This window comes from Lemur catta, chromosome X (genome assembly GCF_020740605.2).
Source record: "Lemur catta isolate mLemCat1 chromosome X, mLemCat1.pri, whole genome shotgun sequence".
Lineage (NCBI taxonomy): Eukaryota > Metazoa > Chordata > Mammalia > Primates > Lemuridae > Lemur > Lemur catta.
The window spans coordinates 32,036,253-32,050,217 of NC_059155.1; the positions used below are offsets into that span (position 1 = coordinate 32,036,253).

A 13,965-nucleotide genomic window follows, 5' to 3' on the forward strand; every position below is an offset into this window, starting at 1 on the left:
TAATGAAACCAACTTACATTATTTCCAGAATGGCTGCAGAATTCTAATCCAAAATATTCCTTTTCAGCAAGATTTAGATGGCTGCAACTCAGGTTAAACAGTGCCCTTCCAGATGACTTTTGCTAAACAAAACAAAGAGATCACATAGCACAGTTTGCGTTCCTAACCTGACATTGCTACTGCAGCGTGGAATAAAGCGTAGAGGCAACAAGACTCTCTTCAAGCCCTGTTCCTTTTAAGCACCGTTTAGAGGACCTGCATCCTCCTAAATGATGTTGAGCTTTATAGATAGATCCACATGTCTGTCTGTAGATTGTTTTAGGGACATTCTTTAAAAAAAAAACAACGCTGAGACTAATGACAAACCCTCTTGTAAAAAGAAAGCCTTGCACTTAACTGTGTCTAGATCTGCAAATTTACCCTTTCAACGGAATACTTCAATCAATTCTTCCCACAGGCAATTTGAATGATTTTTTTTTTAAAAAAATGACAGTTTAATCAAGATGTAAATCTGACCCTACTACTCCCTTGCTTAAAATCCTTCAGTGGGTCTCCTCAGGATAAAGCCTGTACTCCTTAGCATGGAAAGCTGAGCCCTCTCCCCATCAAGGGGCCCTTCCTGCCCCTCCTCCAGCCTCATCTCATGCCCCTCCCACCCCGACACTTTCCTAGGAGCTGCCGACTGCTCATAGTTCCCCATCAGGTCCAGTCATTTCATGCCTTCATGCCTCTGCTCCTGTCATTCCTTCTCCACCAACCGCTTTTCCCACCTTTCTATGGTTTGGCTTATTCCTACTCAGCTCAGATGTCATCTCCCCAGGGGCGCTTGCTCCGATCTTTATCAGCTGCAGGCTGAGCCAAGGGCAGGGCCCCGTGCCCCCAAACACCCTCGCTTACCTCAAACATGGCACTTCTTACCCTGGATGTCTATCTTCCCCATTAGACTGAATTCCTCCATAGCAGGGACTTTGCTTTATTTTTCTTGTTACTCGGCAGGTCTAACTCAGAGCCTGGGCCACAGTGGGAGCTCTTGAATATGTGTTGACCCAACATGAAATTGACCATAGGATTATAGGAACCCCTTGAGCAGATTTCATTTTGCAGCTTTGCCCGCCAAATAAATCTGCATGCAGCATATTCTGTTCACATAAAGCCACACACATTGTTTTTCTGCATGGAGCACACACACACTGTGAGCCCCAAGCAGTCCCTTTCTCGTGCTTCTCGGAGAACAGGAGCTTTGAAGAGCTCTCTGTGAAAACGTCTTTGAGCTGAGCATGGCTGGCGCTGATCTTCAGCCTCCACCACTGCTGAACCCGAGGGTTGCTGCTGCAGGGAGGACTGTGATGGGAAAATTGAGCCCTGGCTGATAGGCACGAAGACACGCTGCTGAAAACCCCTAGTTAAAGCCGAGTCACGCGGTGCCTATAGTGCGCTGCAAAGGAAGCCCGGCGCGGGGAAATGTAGTTGGAAATCACCGACCCATAGAATTAACAGCAACCTTGAGAGGTCAGAGAGTCCATCCACCACCACCCCCTCGCCCTCAAGGCAGTACCACACGGAACAGAGCCCACATCTGGGATTTAATAGCTTCCAGGAGGGCGGCCTACCTCATCCCCTTCCCCCACCGACCAAAAATACGCCCCTCTCCCCCTGGACTTCTCTCCACTTGGTTACACTGCCCAGAGCTCCACCGACTCAAGATTCATTTGGGTTAAGCCGGGTCCTATTTTTAAACGCAAACAGGCCTCAAAGGGTGAAACCTATTGCATCCCTAGCACCTGGAGAGAGAGCTGCGGTACCGAGGGAGAGGGGATTTGATTTGATGTGGGAGATCACCTTGGAGGTGGGGTCCAGGAAAAGGGGGTCAGCTCCCAGGGGCTGGGGAATGCCAAGGAAATGGGGGGCGGGGGGTGCATGTTAGGGAGGAGGGGGGATGTTTTTGCCTATGTGGCAACCTTGCCTAGGGCAAGTGCTGACACAGACCATTCCAGACAGATGAAATCGCTCCTATTTTTAAAGTCCTCCAGACAAGGAGCTGCCACAGGATTTTTATTATGAAAAAAAAAAAAGAATTTCTAAAGAGAGATGACAGAAATACTTTTTCCGACACCAAAGAAACATTTCAGTCACGAGGACCAAATTCCGTCATGGACTCCAGTTTCTTTGCAAACAATTTAAGAAGCTCAAGATTTTCCTTTTCCTCTTCGTTTTTTATTCTTATTTTCCAGTAGGGCACTTAATCCTCCCTATCAATGCTGTCACATTCCATGTGTTTGTATATTTAAATGTTTCTGCAGTCACAAAGAATATATAGCCTTTTTTTAAGTTTCAAATTAAGGCTTTCTTTTTGCTCCCTTCTGTAAGATCCCATACCGTGTTTATACGAATAATTCCCTGATTTGTCCATTCCTGTGTGTTGCCAACTGGCTCTAAAAAGCCTTTGGCATTTATGTGTTTGGAGATCAGGCGCTCACTTGGCTCGAGGGAGCTCTCCACCCCCATCTCCAGGAGAGGCATTTCCCTCCAGTCCTCCACAGTGTACGTTGAAATTGGCCAGCCTTGTGGAATGTGTTGCATAATAGGTAAGGTCTTGGTTCTGTCTCAACATGCAACCTTTAATTTTTTTCTACCATTATGATCCAATTCCTCAATTTTGATGTTATGATTATCTTTCTCATATCTCCTTGTATACAACTTTCCTGTTTTCTCTTTTCTGGACTTCTGATTCTCTGTGCGATTGCTTGCTTGCTCTTGTTTAAGCTGGCACTTTTCAACATTCTCATCAAGCTCCTTAGGGAATCTAAATTCATTACCACCAGTCAGTCCTCCCACTCCACGAATTGAAAGTCCAGTCCTGATTCCTGTCCTGTCCTCATCTCCATTGGATTACAGTAGGGCAGTGTCTGCTTTTTAAAATATATGTATGTGTGTATATCTGTTATGTATACACATATATATTATGTATATTATTTTAAACAAACCTCTGAGAACTCATATTTATAATCTCCAATTTACTGTGTTGTAACCATTGGACGCTGATTCCTGGGGGCTCCAAACTCATCTTCTCATGGGAACAATAATATTCAAAATGGCTAACTCTAAAAACCAATCCACTAAAGTTTCTATGCAGCTGGAGCTGTTATACAGCAATTTGTTAAAATAAACTTGGATTATAATCTTGTTCTACTCACTTACTAACAGGATGAATAGGGCAAATCATTTAGCTCACAAATTTATCTAGCTTTTCCAGGTACCTCAAGATGGAAATCATGTGTTAATAATATTTACTGAATAAATAGGTAAATGGACCCAAACATTTAACTTGATTCATGTACATTAATTTGATAGTCTTTTCAGGAGGAAGAACAAATTAGTCACTATGTGGCCGTGGGCAAACTACTGAACCTTTCTGAGCCTCGGTTTATTCATCTGTAAAATGGAGATGACAGTGGTATTATCTTATAGGGCTGTTGTGAGGATTAAATAAGAATTCACATCAAAGTCTTAGTACTGTGCCTGGCACATCATATGACTTCAGCAATGCTCATGTATAGATAAATGCATAGAAATGAGTCTGGAAGGATACACATCAAACGGTTAACAGCTTTATCCCTGGAAAGCAGAGAGAATAAAGGGGACTTTAGCTTTTTACTCTATACATGTCTAATTTTTTTTTAATGAGCAAGGACAGTGGAAACTTTCTTAAACAACTTCCATTGAACAATGCACAGATAATGCTTTCCATTCCCACTTTAAAACATTGGCAGATGTCCATGTCATGATGAAACCTCATGGCTAGTAGGCTACTCTAATACAGTTATACACTTCGACAGTGACTGATTGAGTCCCATGCTTACTAATAATTTTCTTGAACATATTTTTTGACAGTTTTACTTGTTATAATAATTATATGATTTAATTAAATTATATATAAAAATTAATATGAGCACTAAAGGCAAGAGCTGTTTCCATGAAAATTAAGTTGGTTACTTTGTAAGGATTCAATAAGGGGAAATCCCCCCAAAATGTGCGCTCAAATTAGTTTTGGATATGATAGCAGTAAAAGATTGGGGGAGAAAAGACATCAAAATCTAGAAGGATTCTGTACTCAAGTTGCTTTGCAAGCACTACATTCTTGTTCCATGTTAAATAAACCAATATTGGAAATCATAGGTGACACATTATGGGCTTGGTTTACAAAAGAAAGACAAAAAAAAAAACACAACCAGAAGTCCATACTCAAAAAAACGGCCTTGGCCCTACATCAAAAGTTTGGCACATGAATATAAACGTATATGTTTTATGTTAAAATAAAAAGTTTAAGGGGTTTGTGTGTTATATGTATATGATTTATTAGGAGTCTGCTTTAGCAAATTTTATCAATTAACTGATCAGCAGTCACTTTTGACAACATTAGAAAAAAGACATTGTAATGTTTCTGTGTATTGACTTTTAAAAACCTGCAAAAAAACCCCTACATAATATATAATTAAGGTTTCAAAAAAGGATACATTGGAATGAAATATAGCATGTCATTAATAATAGCATAATAGGTTATTCTTACTTTTTCCTTATACTTGTTACATTTTCCAGGTATATGCAATAAATATTATAAAAGTGAAAAGCATAATGTCATACAAAGTGTATCATAGATGCTTCTCCCATTTCCAGTGCTTATTCTGGCATTCAAAATATTTCTTATGTTCCCTTCAGAAAATTGTTCTCAAAGTCACAGATGATAATCACTCACTCTCCTGAATTTATGGTTATGCCTCATTTTTTTTATCCCAAAAGATAACTATCTGAAGCTCAAAATTCCATAACAAAATACCATAGACTGAGTGGCTCAAACAATAGAAATGAACTTTCTCACAGTTATCAGGCTAGGAATCTGAGATGAGGGCGCCAGCATGATTGGGTTCTTACCAGGGCTCTCTTTCTGGCTTGTAGATGGCCACTTTCTCACTATGTTTTTACTTGGTGTAGAAACAGAGAGGAAGAGAGAGATCTCTCTTCCTCTTCTTGTGAGGCCACCAATGCTATTGGATAAGGACCCCACCCTTATGACCTCATTTTACCTTAATCATATACGAAAAGTTCTATCTCCAAATACAGTTGCATTGGAGGTTAGAGCTTCAACATACGAATTTTGGGAGGACACAAGTGCGTACATAGCAATGACCCAGCTTGATGGTCCTCTTTAGTTGCGATATTTGCTCATTATGACTTTTGGCTCTTCTCAAACACTAAATCCACTGTTAAATAATGAAGATTTGTGAGGCATTTTGGAAAGAATGCTGCCAGTTACAGAAGGCCAGAGAGAAGTTCCAAGAATGTGCTGAGCACCTGTAATAAACATGAGGAGGCAGCACATCATGAGGGCTAAGAATGTGGGCTCTGGAGCCAGACACACCTGGGTCTAGTCCTGACTCCCCTACCCACTAAAGGGGTGATTGTGAGCAGGCTACTTAACCTCTCTGAGCCTCAGTTTCCTCAATTGCAAAATAGGATTGTCAGAAGCCAGACACAAAAGGTCATATATTTATTATATGATTCCATTTATATGAAATATCCAGAATAGGCAAATTCACAGAGGCAGAAAGCAAATCAGTGGTTGCCAGGGGCTGAGTGAAGAGGGGGAAATGGGGAGTGACTGCTAATTAGTACAGGATTTCTTTGGGGGGGGTGATGAAAATATTCTGGAATTGGATGGTTGTGATGGTAGCATAACATAATGAATATGCTGAAAACCACTGAATTGTACACTTTAAAAGGATGAATTTGCTGGTATGTGTATTGTATCTCAATTTCAAAAAGGATCATCATGAGCATCAAATGAGAATATTCATGTAAAGTGTTTTACACAGTGTCTGACCCCTAAGTAGAGCTCAACAGGTGTTAACTATTTGTAGGGTGACCATATAATTTATCAACCAAATCTGGACACTTTTGAGGGTAATAGGGGGCACTAGATATAATTTAATTGTCACAACAGGTATAAAGCAGGCCTGTCTTGGACAAATCCTGGTGTATGGTCACCTAGCTATTAGCACTTGGACCATCCAAGGCGTCTGTTTTGACAAGGGCAGTATTTCTTTGAATATTCAAGACCTGCAATATTGAGGATCACACACACGACTATTGGTTTCCTCTCCCAGAAACCAGTGACTTCTAATCCAGTGGCAAGTGAATGAATTACCTTCTGATCATTTTAACCCTCTGATTTCACATTTTCATAGGTAAGGCTCAGCCGTAGCTGTCACACAGAAAGACAGGGACAGACAACTGCTTCATCAGTTTTAAACTTCTTCTTAATACATACTTCAAAAGCCAGCCCATCACCTCTCCTTTAGCATGTTTTTCACTCCATTCATTTTTCTCTTTTTTGAGCTCTTTTTGTTTTCCTATTTGTAATTTTCATCTGCCCAAACTCTGGGCTTAATCTTGATGTGCTTGCCTTTATCCTTCTGTATATGCTTTTACCCTTTTGTGACCCTTTCCACCGTCCCTTCAATTCAACACACATTATTGGGAGCACCTGCTTCTCTGCCTGGTTCTTTCCTAGGCTCCAGGGATGAGATGAACTGAGATGAACCAGACATAGGCATTGCCACCAAGGAACACATAGGCTGGCTGACAAGGCAGGCACATCAATGGTTAATCACAGTAGTTTGGGCTAAGTGTCGTTGTGGAGGTATGTATGCAGCGGACAATATGAGGTCACATCTGATGGTCATCTAGCCCAAAAAGATGGGTAAGGGGATTCCTAAGAGAGTGGACACCTAATTTGAGGCATGAAGCAAGAGGTGAGGTTAGCCAGATGAAAAGAAGTAATGTAGAAGGATGTCAGAGGCAGAAGAGATTAGAAAACCTGGTGTGAACAATGAAACTGCAAGCAGTTTGGTGTTGCTAAAGGATCGAGTGAGATACAGGGGCTAGAAAAGTGGACAGGAGTCATACCAAGGAGGGCTTCTTGTGACATGGGAAGCCATGTGCCTGGAGGCAGGGTGCACGGTGGGGGTAGGAAGAGCTGAATGATTTTAAGCAGAGAATTGATGTGGTCAGAGTTGTGTTTTAGAAACACCAGACTGGAATTAGTTAGGGCACCACTTCCCAAACTGTAAAGTGCATATGAATCACCTGGGGATTGTCAAAATGCAGGTCCAGATTCGATAGGTGTGGGGCAAGGCCTGATAATCTGCATTTCTAACAAGCTTCCCCCATAATACTGATACTGTGGACTGTGGATTATACTTTGAGGCACAAGGCTGGAAGGGATGGGTGGCAGAGGTACCAGGCAGCTGAGTAGGGGCTGCTGTAGGAGTTCATGGGAGAGAAGATGAGAGCCCGGACTAAGGCAGTGGTAGTGAAAATAGCAAAGGTAGGATGTGAGACATGTCTCCATAGTAGGTGCAATTGGACTTGGGGAGGTAAGACAGAGGGAGAGACCCGGAGATTCCTGGTCTTCTCTTTGCAGGCCTTAGAGGCTTGCTCCCTTTTTGCCTCCTGCCAGAATAGGGAATTGCATGCACCATGGCTGAGCTTTGGTTACATTTTGCAATCTTTTATTCACCTTTATGCACCACTTTGTTCATGGCTGACATTTGTTTCTTTACCAGTTGACCCACAGACCACATGTACAACCAGGGGCTACCCAAGCAGCTCGCCTTGCTTACTCTCCACCCGCCCCCTTGTTGCTGAATTCTTTCCACACCGACCTATGTAAGAGTGACGATGCTCAGAACATTCCACATCGATGTGTGCACATATTTGAGCCCCTCCTTTGACACTCCCTACCTTTTGTGCAGATCTGAAAAGAAAAATCACAGCTTGTTATAGCAAAAGCTCTCTGCTGGCATAAAGTTCTAAAATATCCTTTTGACACCTCACCTCTGATATGCTCATTATTTCCTTTTAAAGTCGCCCACCTGGCATTTTCTTCCTGATCTTTTAGGGTGAAACTCAGAGCTTCCTCGTGTACCATGTATTATCTCTTTTACAATTTACCCCAGTCACCCCACTCTGGCACTGGCCCAGAATCAGTTCCATCCACAGTAGTATAAGCACACTGTCACTCAGCATCCTTGTGGGGACCACTGTGAACTAGTTCCTTCTAGCTGATTTCCGTCTCTCATTTACTTTTCAAATCCTGAACTCTAAATAACGTTTTGGAAAGTAGAACCAAGTAGGGCACTCAAGAGAGGATCAGACTTTTGTTAAGTAGAATAGGAAGTCTGGAGATATTTCTGCATTTTGGTAACATTTGCTGCAGTTCCACCTTAGGCATGTTTTCAGCGATGCTCATTTAAATTCAGTCATGTAGTGAGATCTTGTTCTGCATCTTGAACTATACTTCTTCACTTCAATCGAGCCCTCTGTTTATAAACATCGATAGGCACGCTCCTTATTTACGGAGAGCTCGGGCTCCTCTGAAAGTAAGCCTTTCTCCTTTCCTATCTTCCACAGGCTACATCCAGGAACCTCAGAACTTCTTGGGGATTAAACCCTGCAATGGCTCCTTTTCAGAGACTGTTTAAGTTTTCATTACAATGCAAATATTATGACACTGAAAGAAAAAGGCATGCATCTTACACATTTACCAATATAGTTGGATGCAACCAGTTTTCTAAGAAATAAGAATATAATTTTGAAAATAAGTTTACACTCAGTAAACCACCCAGGGAACTGGGAAAGAGACCTCCTTTAGGGCAGGGTATAAGAAATTCATAACCCTTCTGGGGGTTGATCTCCTGGTAAAAAGAGAACTACTAAGAGTGGTGAGAGGCTAATTGCCAGGTAGCAGCAGTTGCTTCTAAACTGGAGCTCTCTCTGCAGGCAGTCTAGTTTTTTAGCATCTGGTGGAGAGCAAGGTGCAGTTAGACACATCAAAGAACAAAGAATAAGTAGGAAGTCAGCTGAGGCCCTTTCCCCAGAGCTCATAGGACTCAGCAATAAACCCTGGAGGGAAGCACAGTTTAACTGGGTACTAAAGATTTCCTGGTGGGGCCAAGCAGAGAGAACAACCCTTACAGATGCTCGTGTACATGTGAAATTCACACCAAATTACAACTGGTTTTAATTTTATTTCTAAAAACATAAAGCAGTTCAAAGTGTTGCATGTGTGAATGATGGAAGGCTTAAAGTTGCTTAGGATTAACTGCCCAGAAAGATTTCCGGCCCACGTGACTGGCCTGGGGGGTCCTGGAGAATCAAACTGAGCAGCTGCCTGACCACCACCCTCTATACCCACGGCCATATTGACACTGACTAAACCAAGTTTGGAAGAGAACTCTGGAATCACATAGCTAGTTCAGTACCTGATAGGTGATACTTTCTGGCAGACACCTTTCCAAAGCTACAAGGGAATGATAATGTGTCATTACCTGAGGCCTTATGCAGGCCTGGCAATGACTTGGACAGGTTGCATCTGATTCACAGTCTTTGCTGGAGTAGCTGGATGGACTCTAAGAGACTCACTGCTCAGAGTTACCCTTCATGCTAAGGAAAAAAAAATGCAAAGAAAAAACCTACAAGCTTTTCATCCTAACAGCAATCTTGCCCCCACTCCTGGGACACTGAAATTATCATGCCTATATTGGAAAGACTGTTGAAAAGTGACAGTGTAATAACAGCATTCTCACGACAGTGCTCCCAAGTCTTGTAGAAATTGCTAGCTACTCTGGGTAATTAAAACAATTATAATTGTTTGTTTCCACGTAATGCTTTAGCACTAAATCTACGTGGTATGCACAATGCACAACCAGATTCTAAATGGTAGATGGAGTTCTCTTTTAAACTAGAAATTGATTCTGTATATATCTAGCAATATATGAGACAGTTAGGACACAACAGGGATCATTGATATCATGTACTCCAAGCCCCTCATTTTACAAGTGGGGAGATTCAGATCCAGAGCAGGTAAGAGTCTTGCCTAGGGTCTTTCACCAGGTTAATAGCAGACCTGGGAAAGGAACCCAGGTCTTCTGGCCTCCAATAATGGGCTCATTTTATTATACCAGGCTGTCCTTAAATGTAAAGAGAAATCTAATATCTAGGTGTATGAAGGCTAAGAAAGAGCTAAACAGCTAAAACGTGTTCTTGTGATTCACTCGTTCCTTTCATCGTCACTGTTTTTACCTGACTTTCTGATCTCTTCTCACATTTGGATTGTATTGTTGACTCACTTTCCTGTCCTTCTGCTTATTATTACTTTAATGTCTCTTTTTCTCCTTTTGCCTTTCGTTCCTCACTTGTACCCGATTCCTGTGTCTTCTTTCCTAACATCAGCTTTACTCCATTTAGAAAGAGTGCTATGTTGCTCAGCAGGGCCATGGACAGGTCGGAAGCCATGCTGTTCTGACAGGTTGTGAATTTCACAGAAACCCTATAAAGAAGTCATTAAGGAATAATGCCCTTTAAAACATCTACTTAATAAGAGGGCACGAAACCCAGAGTCTTAGGGCTACCGTGGAGAATCTGTGTTGATGGAACATAAAATCTTTCTGAATATATTCGGGAAACTGTTCCAAACTAAGTGGAATGGGGAGGCACGTTTGCAGCTTAGGGATCCATGAGAAAGTAGTATTTCAACGTATAAAATATACACCAAAAGGTTAAAATCTGGGTGATGAGATTCTACTTGAATGTTATTTTCTTCGTTTTGCTTACTAGAATTTTCTAATGTATTTATAATGAACTTAGGTTCTATTGTTTATTGAAGCTGGATGTGAAAATTTCAATTAAAAAAAAAACAACCTGTAAGGGCTTCTAGCTGATTAGCAAAATGAGAGGTCATGTGAGCTATCACTCAAGCTAATCTCCCTGTCACGAGTTGTCTCATTCTCCACCCTTTCAATACCCGCATGTTAGCCAGGTGTGCTTGTTTGTCAATACCTGTGGACTACACTAAGGGACCAGTTCTGCCCTGGAGCAGAAAGCTTTAAGGGGCCCCTGCCTCACAGTCGACTTGGCCTCTTGCCAAGCTCCATTCTTGCAGCAGTCACTTAAGACCTGTTATTTCACTCCTCTGTCCCTACACAGACATCTGCCTGAGTTCTAACCCTTGTTCACCTAGTCTCTTCACTGGGGTTCCTGCTGCTTAGTAATGACTTGGACTCACAGTGGCAGCTGGTTACACTCCACTTTAGTCTGCTCTCCTCTTGACTGATTGCCACGTATGCACACAGTAGGTGATTCACAAAGATTTGCTGAACCCCCAGCTCAGCAGTATAACTGAACTCCTGGGCCTACTTGCAGCTTTCTGTCCCTTTCCTTTTAGCCTACACAGGCACGTAGTCATCCAAGTCCTGAGTGCTAACTCATATATTTGAGCCTTTGAGTGACCTGGACTCTATGACCCAAAGCCTAGCGGTTACAGATTCTTCTCTGTCTTAGTCCAGGGCTGGCCCCAGATTTGGGGACCTCTGCCATCCCTCCTCCTCAAGGCTATTTCAATATGGCAGCTCTATTTTTAGAGTGTGCAACATAACTTAAAAACAGTCATCTGGAACTCTCTAATTGTACCCAGGTATAGGCACAGCCAAGCCCAGAACATTTTTAATTCGTGTATTTCTTTTAACTACTACACATCTAAAATTCTAATGTACAAGAAAGAAAGAGAAAGCATGGTTTAACTTGAAAACTGTAGAATTGTGGGGAGGGAAACTGAGAAGGAGGTAGCGGTACGATTTGTAATTTATTTGCAATCTTTAGTGGGAAACTGGGTCCCAAGAGATACTAATCTTTGTGTCTTAAAATTAGTTGCAAACTCCCAATGCAAGCTTTTTCAATACCTTTCTCCTTTAATTGCTTAGGTGGAATTATTTGTGCAGAAGGATCTGGTTAAGCTGACTCATTGCTATTTATAAATCAAAACCAAAGATATTCCTCTCTTCTGAATGTTGAATTTGACATTTGCCTTTCCTGACTTAAGAGGCTCCAATCTACATTCCTTCAAATGCAGAAACGAACAAACATGTTTCACAGTGGCTTCCACAGAGAGACTTGAGGAGCCTTTGTAGATTATTAGTAGAGATGATCTCTCCTTTGTTGTACCGTGAGGGAGGCTGAGGTAGGGCATTTCTGGCGACCCCATTTCAAACAGTCAGTGAGGGCTTATTTGATCACACAGTTTTATATGCATGTAGGGCTGGTCGGGGAAAAATTGTTACTGCAATACATGAAATGTTTGTGCCACATCCCTCCTGACTCAAGACTTCACTTCCTAGAATGTTTTATCAGCTAACTCACTGGAGCAGGGATTAGTTGCCTGGCAGCTGAGAGCAAGAACAGAATTCATTCTTTCGTTGATTCAACAGATATTTTTTGAGCATCTAGTATGTTTCAGGTTAAGCACTAACTATTCAACAGAGATTCCTTGCCTTCACAAAATTAACAGAACTCACTGATGCTGGACTCATAACCCCACCCGTTAAGCTTCAAAGAACGACCTTTCCTTTTGGTCTCATATATTTCTCAGATGCCACATGTCTTTCTTACCTTGTCCATTTCTCTGAACTGTTTCCATTGTCCATCTGTCCCATGAGAACTCCCTAGGAGCTCTTGAAGTTCCTGCTTTGCCCAAGTCAGTTTTCCCGGCAACTGCAGACCATGTTTTCTACACCACCACTCCCAACACACACAAGAGCTGTGTAGGCTGTGAGATGCCAAGATAACTCCATGGTACCCTGGTGGCTCTTGAAGGACAAACCTTAAAATGTGGATGAACTGCTCAAGTACATGGGCTCTTAACCCAGATTGCCCCGTTCAAATCCTGTTTCTACCACTTACTGCTGTGTGACTTTAGACAAGTTATTTCACCTCTCTTTCCAGTTTGCTCATCTGTCAAATGGGAGTATTGATAGCACCTATTTCATGGAGAATTTCAATGAGCTAATATATGTAAAATACTTAGACAAGTGCCTGGCACATAATAAATATTCCCTTGATATATGTTAGCTATTATCATTACTATTTAGGTTGGAAAAGAATTGAGTGGTAATTATGGGTTGGTGGACAATGGGTTTGATATTTTGGGTCAGGTGCCTCAGACTTCCGTATATAACATAGTGTGGCAGTGAACAGCTTGGAAAGTCTGGCCCTGACATTATGAGAGGAACTCTGTATTTTGCTTACTTATGCAGGAAATGGACCTTATACAGACATTGTTTTTATTTAGTTTTCTTTATTATTTTAACCGACAAATAAAATTGTGTATATTTATCATATCCAACATTTTGTTTGGAAATATATATAGATTGTGGAATGGCTAAATCAAGCTAAATAACATATGCCTTGCCTCACACACTGTGTTCTAAAATGAAATTTCTTTTATTGTTTTTTAGGCCTTATTCAAAAAGCAATATATGCTCATTTAAAACTCAGGGGAATAAAGAAACAGAAAAGCAAGAAGAAATAAAGTGCCACCTGTCAAAAGACAGCCAATCTAAGAATCATAGAGTAAAACTTCCCAGGTGATTCTCAATGCATGTGATAGAATAATACTCTTGGATAACCAACTTTTTAAAAAACTTAGTGTTATGTCATGAATATCATCATTAGTTACTGTTACATATAAGAAGCCACCTTTTTGGATGTGTCAGCTGTTTTCTCCTTTTAGCTATTGCAAATAGCACTAAGGTGCATGATAAATGTACATACTTCTTTATATACAACCTTAACATTTGTGTGTTATGAATACATTTCCTTAGGATACATTTTGCCAGAAATTGAATTTACCCAGCTTATTTAGGGTACATTGTTGGTTATTTGTCTTATTTTTGCTTTAGACTTGCAATTAAATACTAAAATGTCTAATTAATTTTTTGTGTACATTTTTAATTAAATACTGCAATATGAATACAAATTGTGGGAAGGATTCATGACAGTGATTGCCCTTGCTTGGTAAGGCAGTGAAAGGATTACATGAACCCAAACTGGCTATCAGAATTCTGGAGGCAGCAG

The 13,965-nt window shown here is 41.2% G+C and overlaps 1 protein-coding gene across 2 annotated transcripts in view; it reads right to left on the reverse strand.

Annotated features, from left to right (window-relative positions):
- The window catches only part of FRMD7 (FERM domain containing 7), a 45,980-nt gene that overhangs the window by 21,271 nt on the left and 10,744 nt on the right, over positions 1–13,965 (reverse strand). For both annotated transcript variants that reach the window (XM_045538592.1, XM_045538591.1), the window contains exon 2: positions 18–122. In XM_045538592.1, the coding sequence (XP_045394548.1) occupies positions 18–122 (105 nt within the window). The remainder of the gene's footprint in view (positions 1–17; positions 123–13,965) is intronic.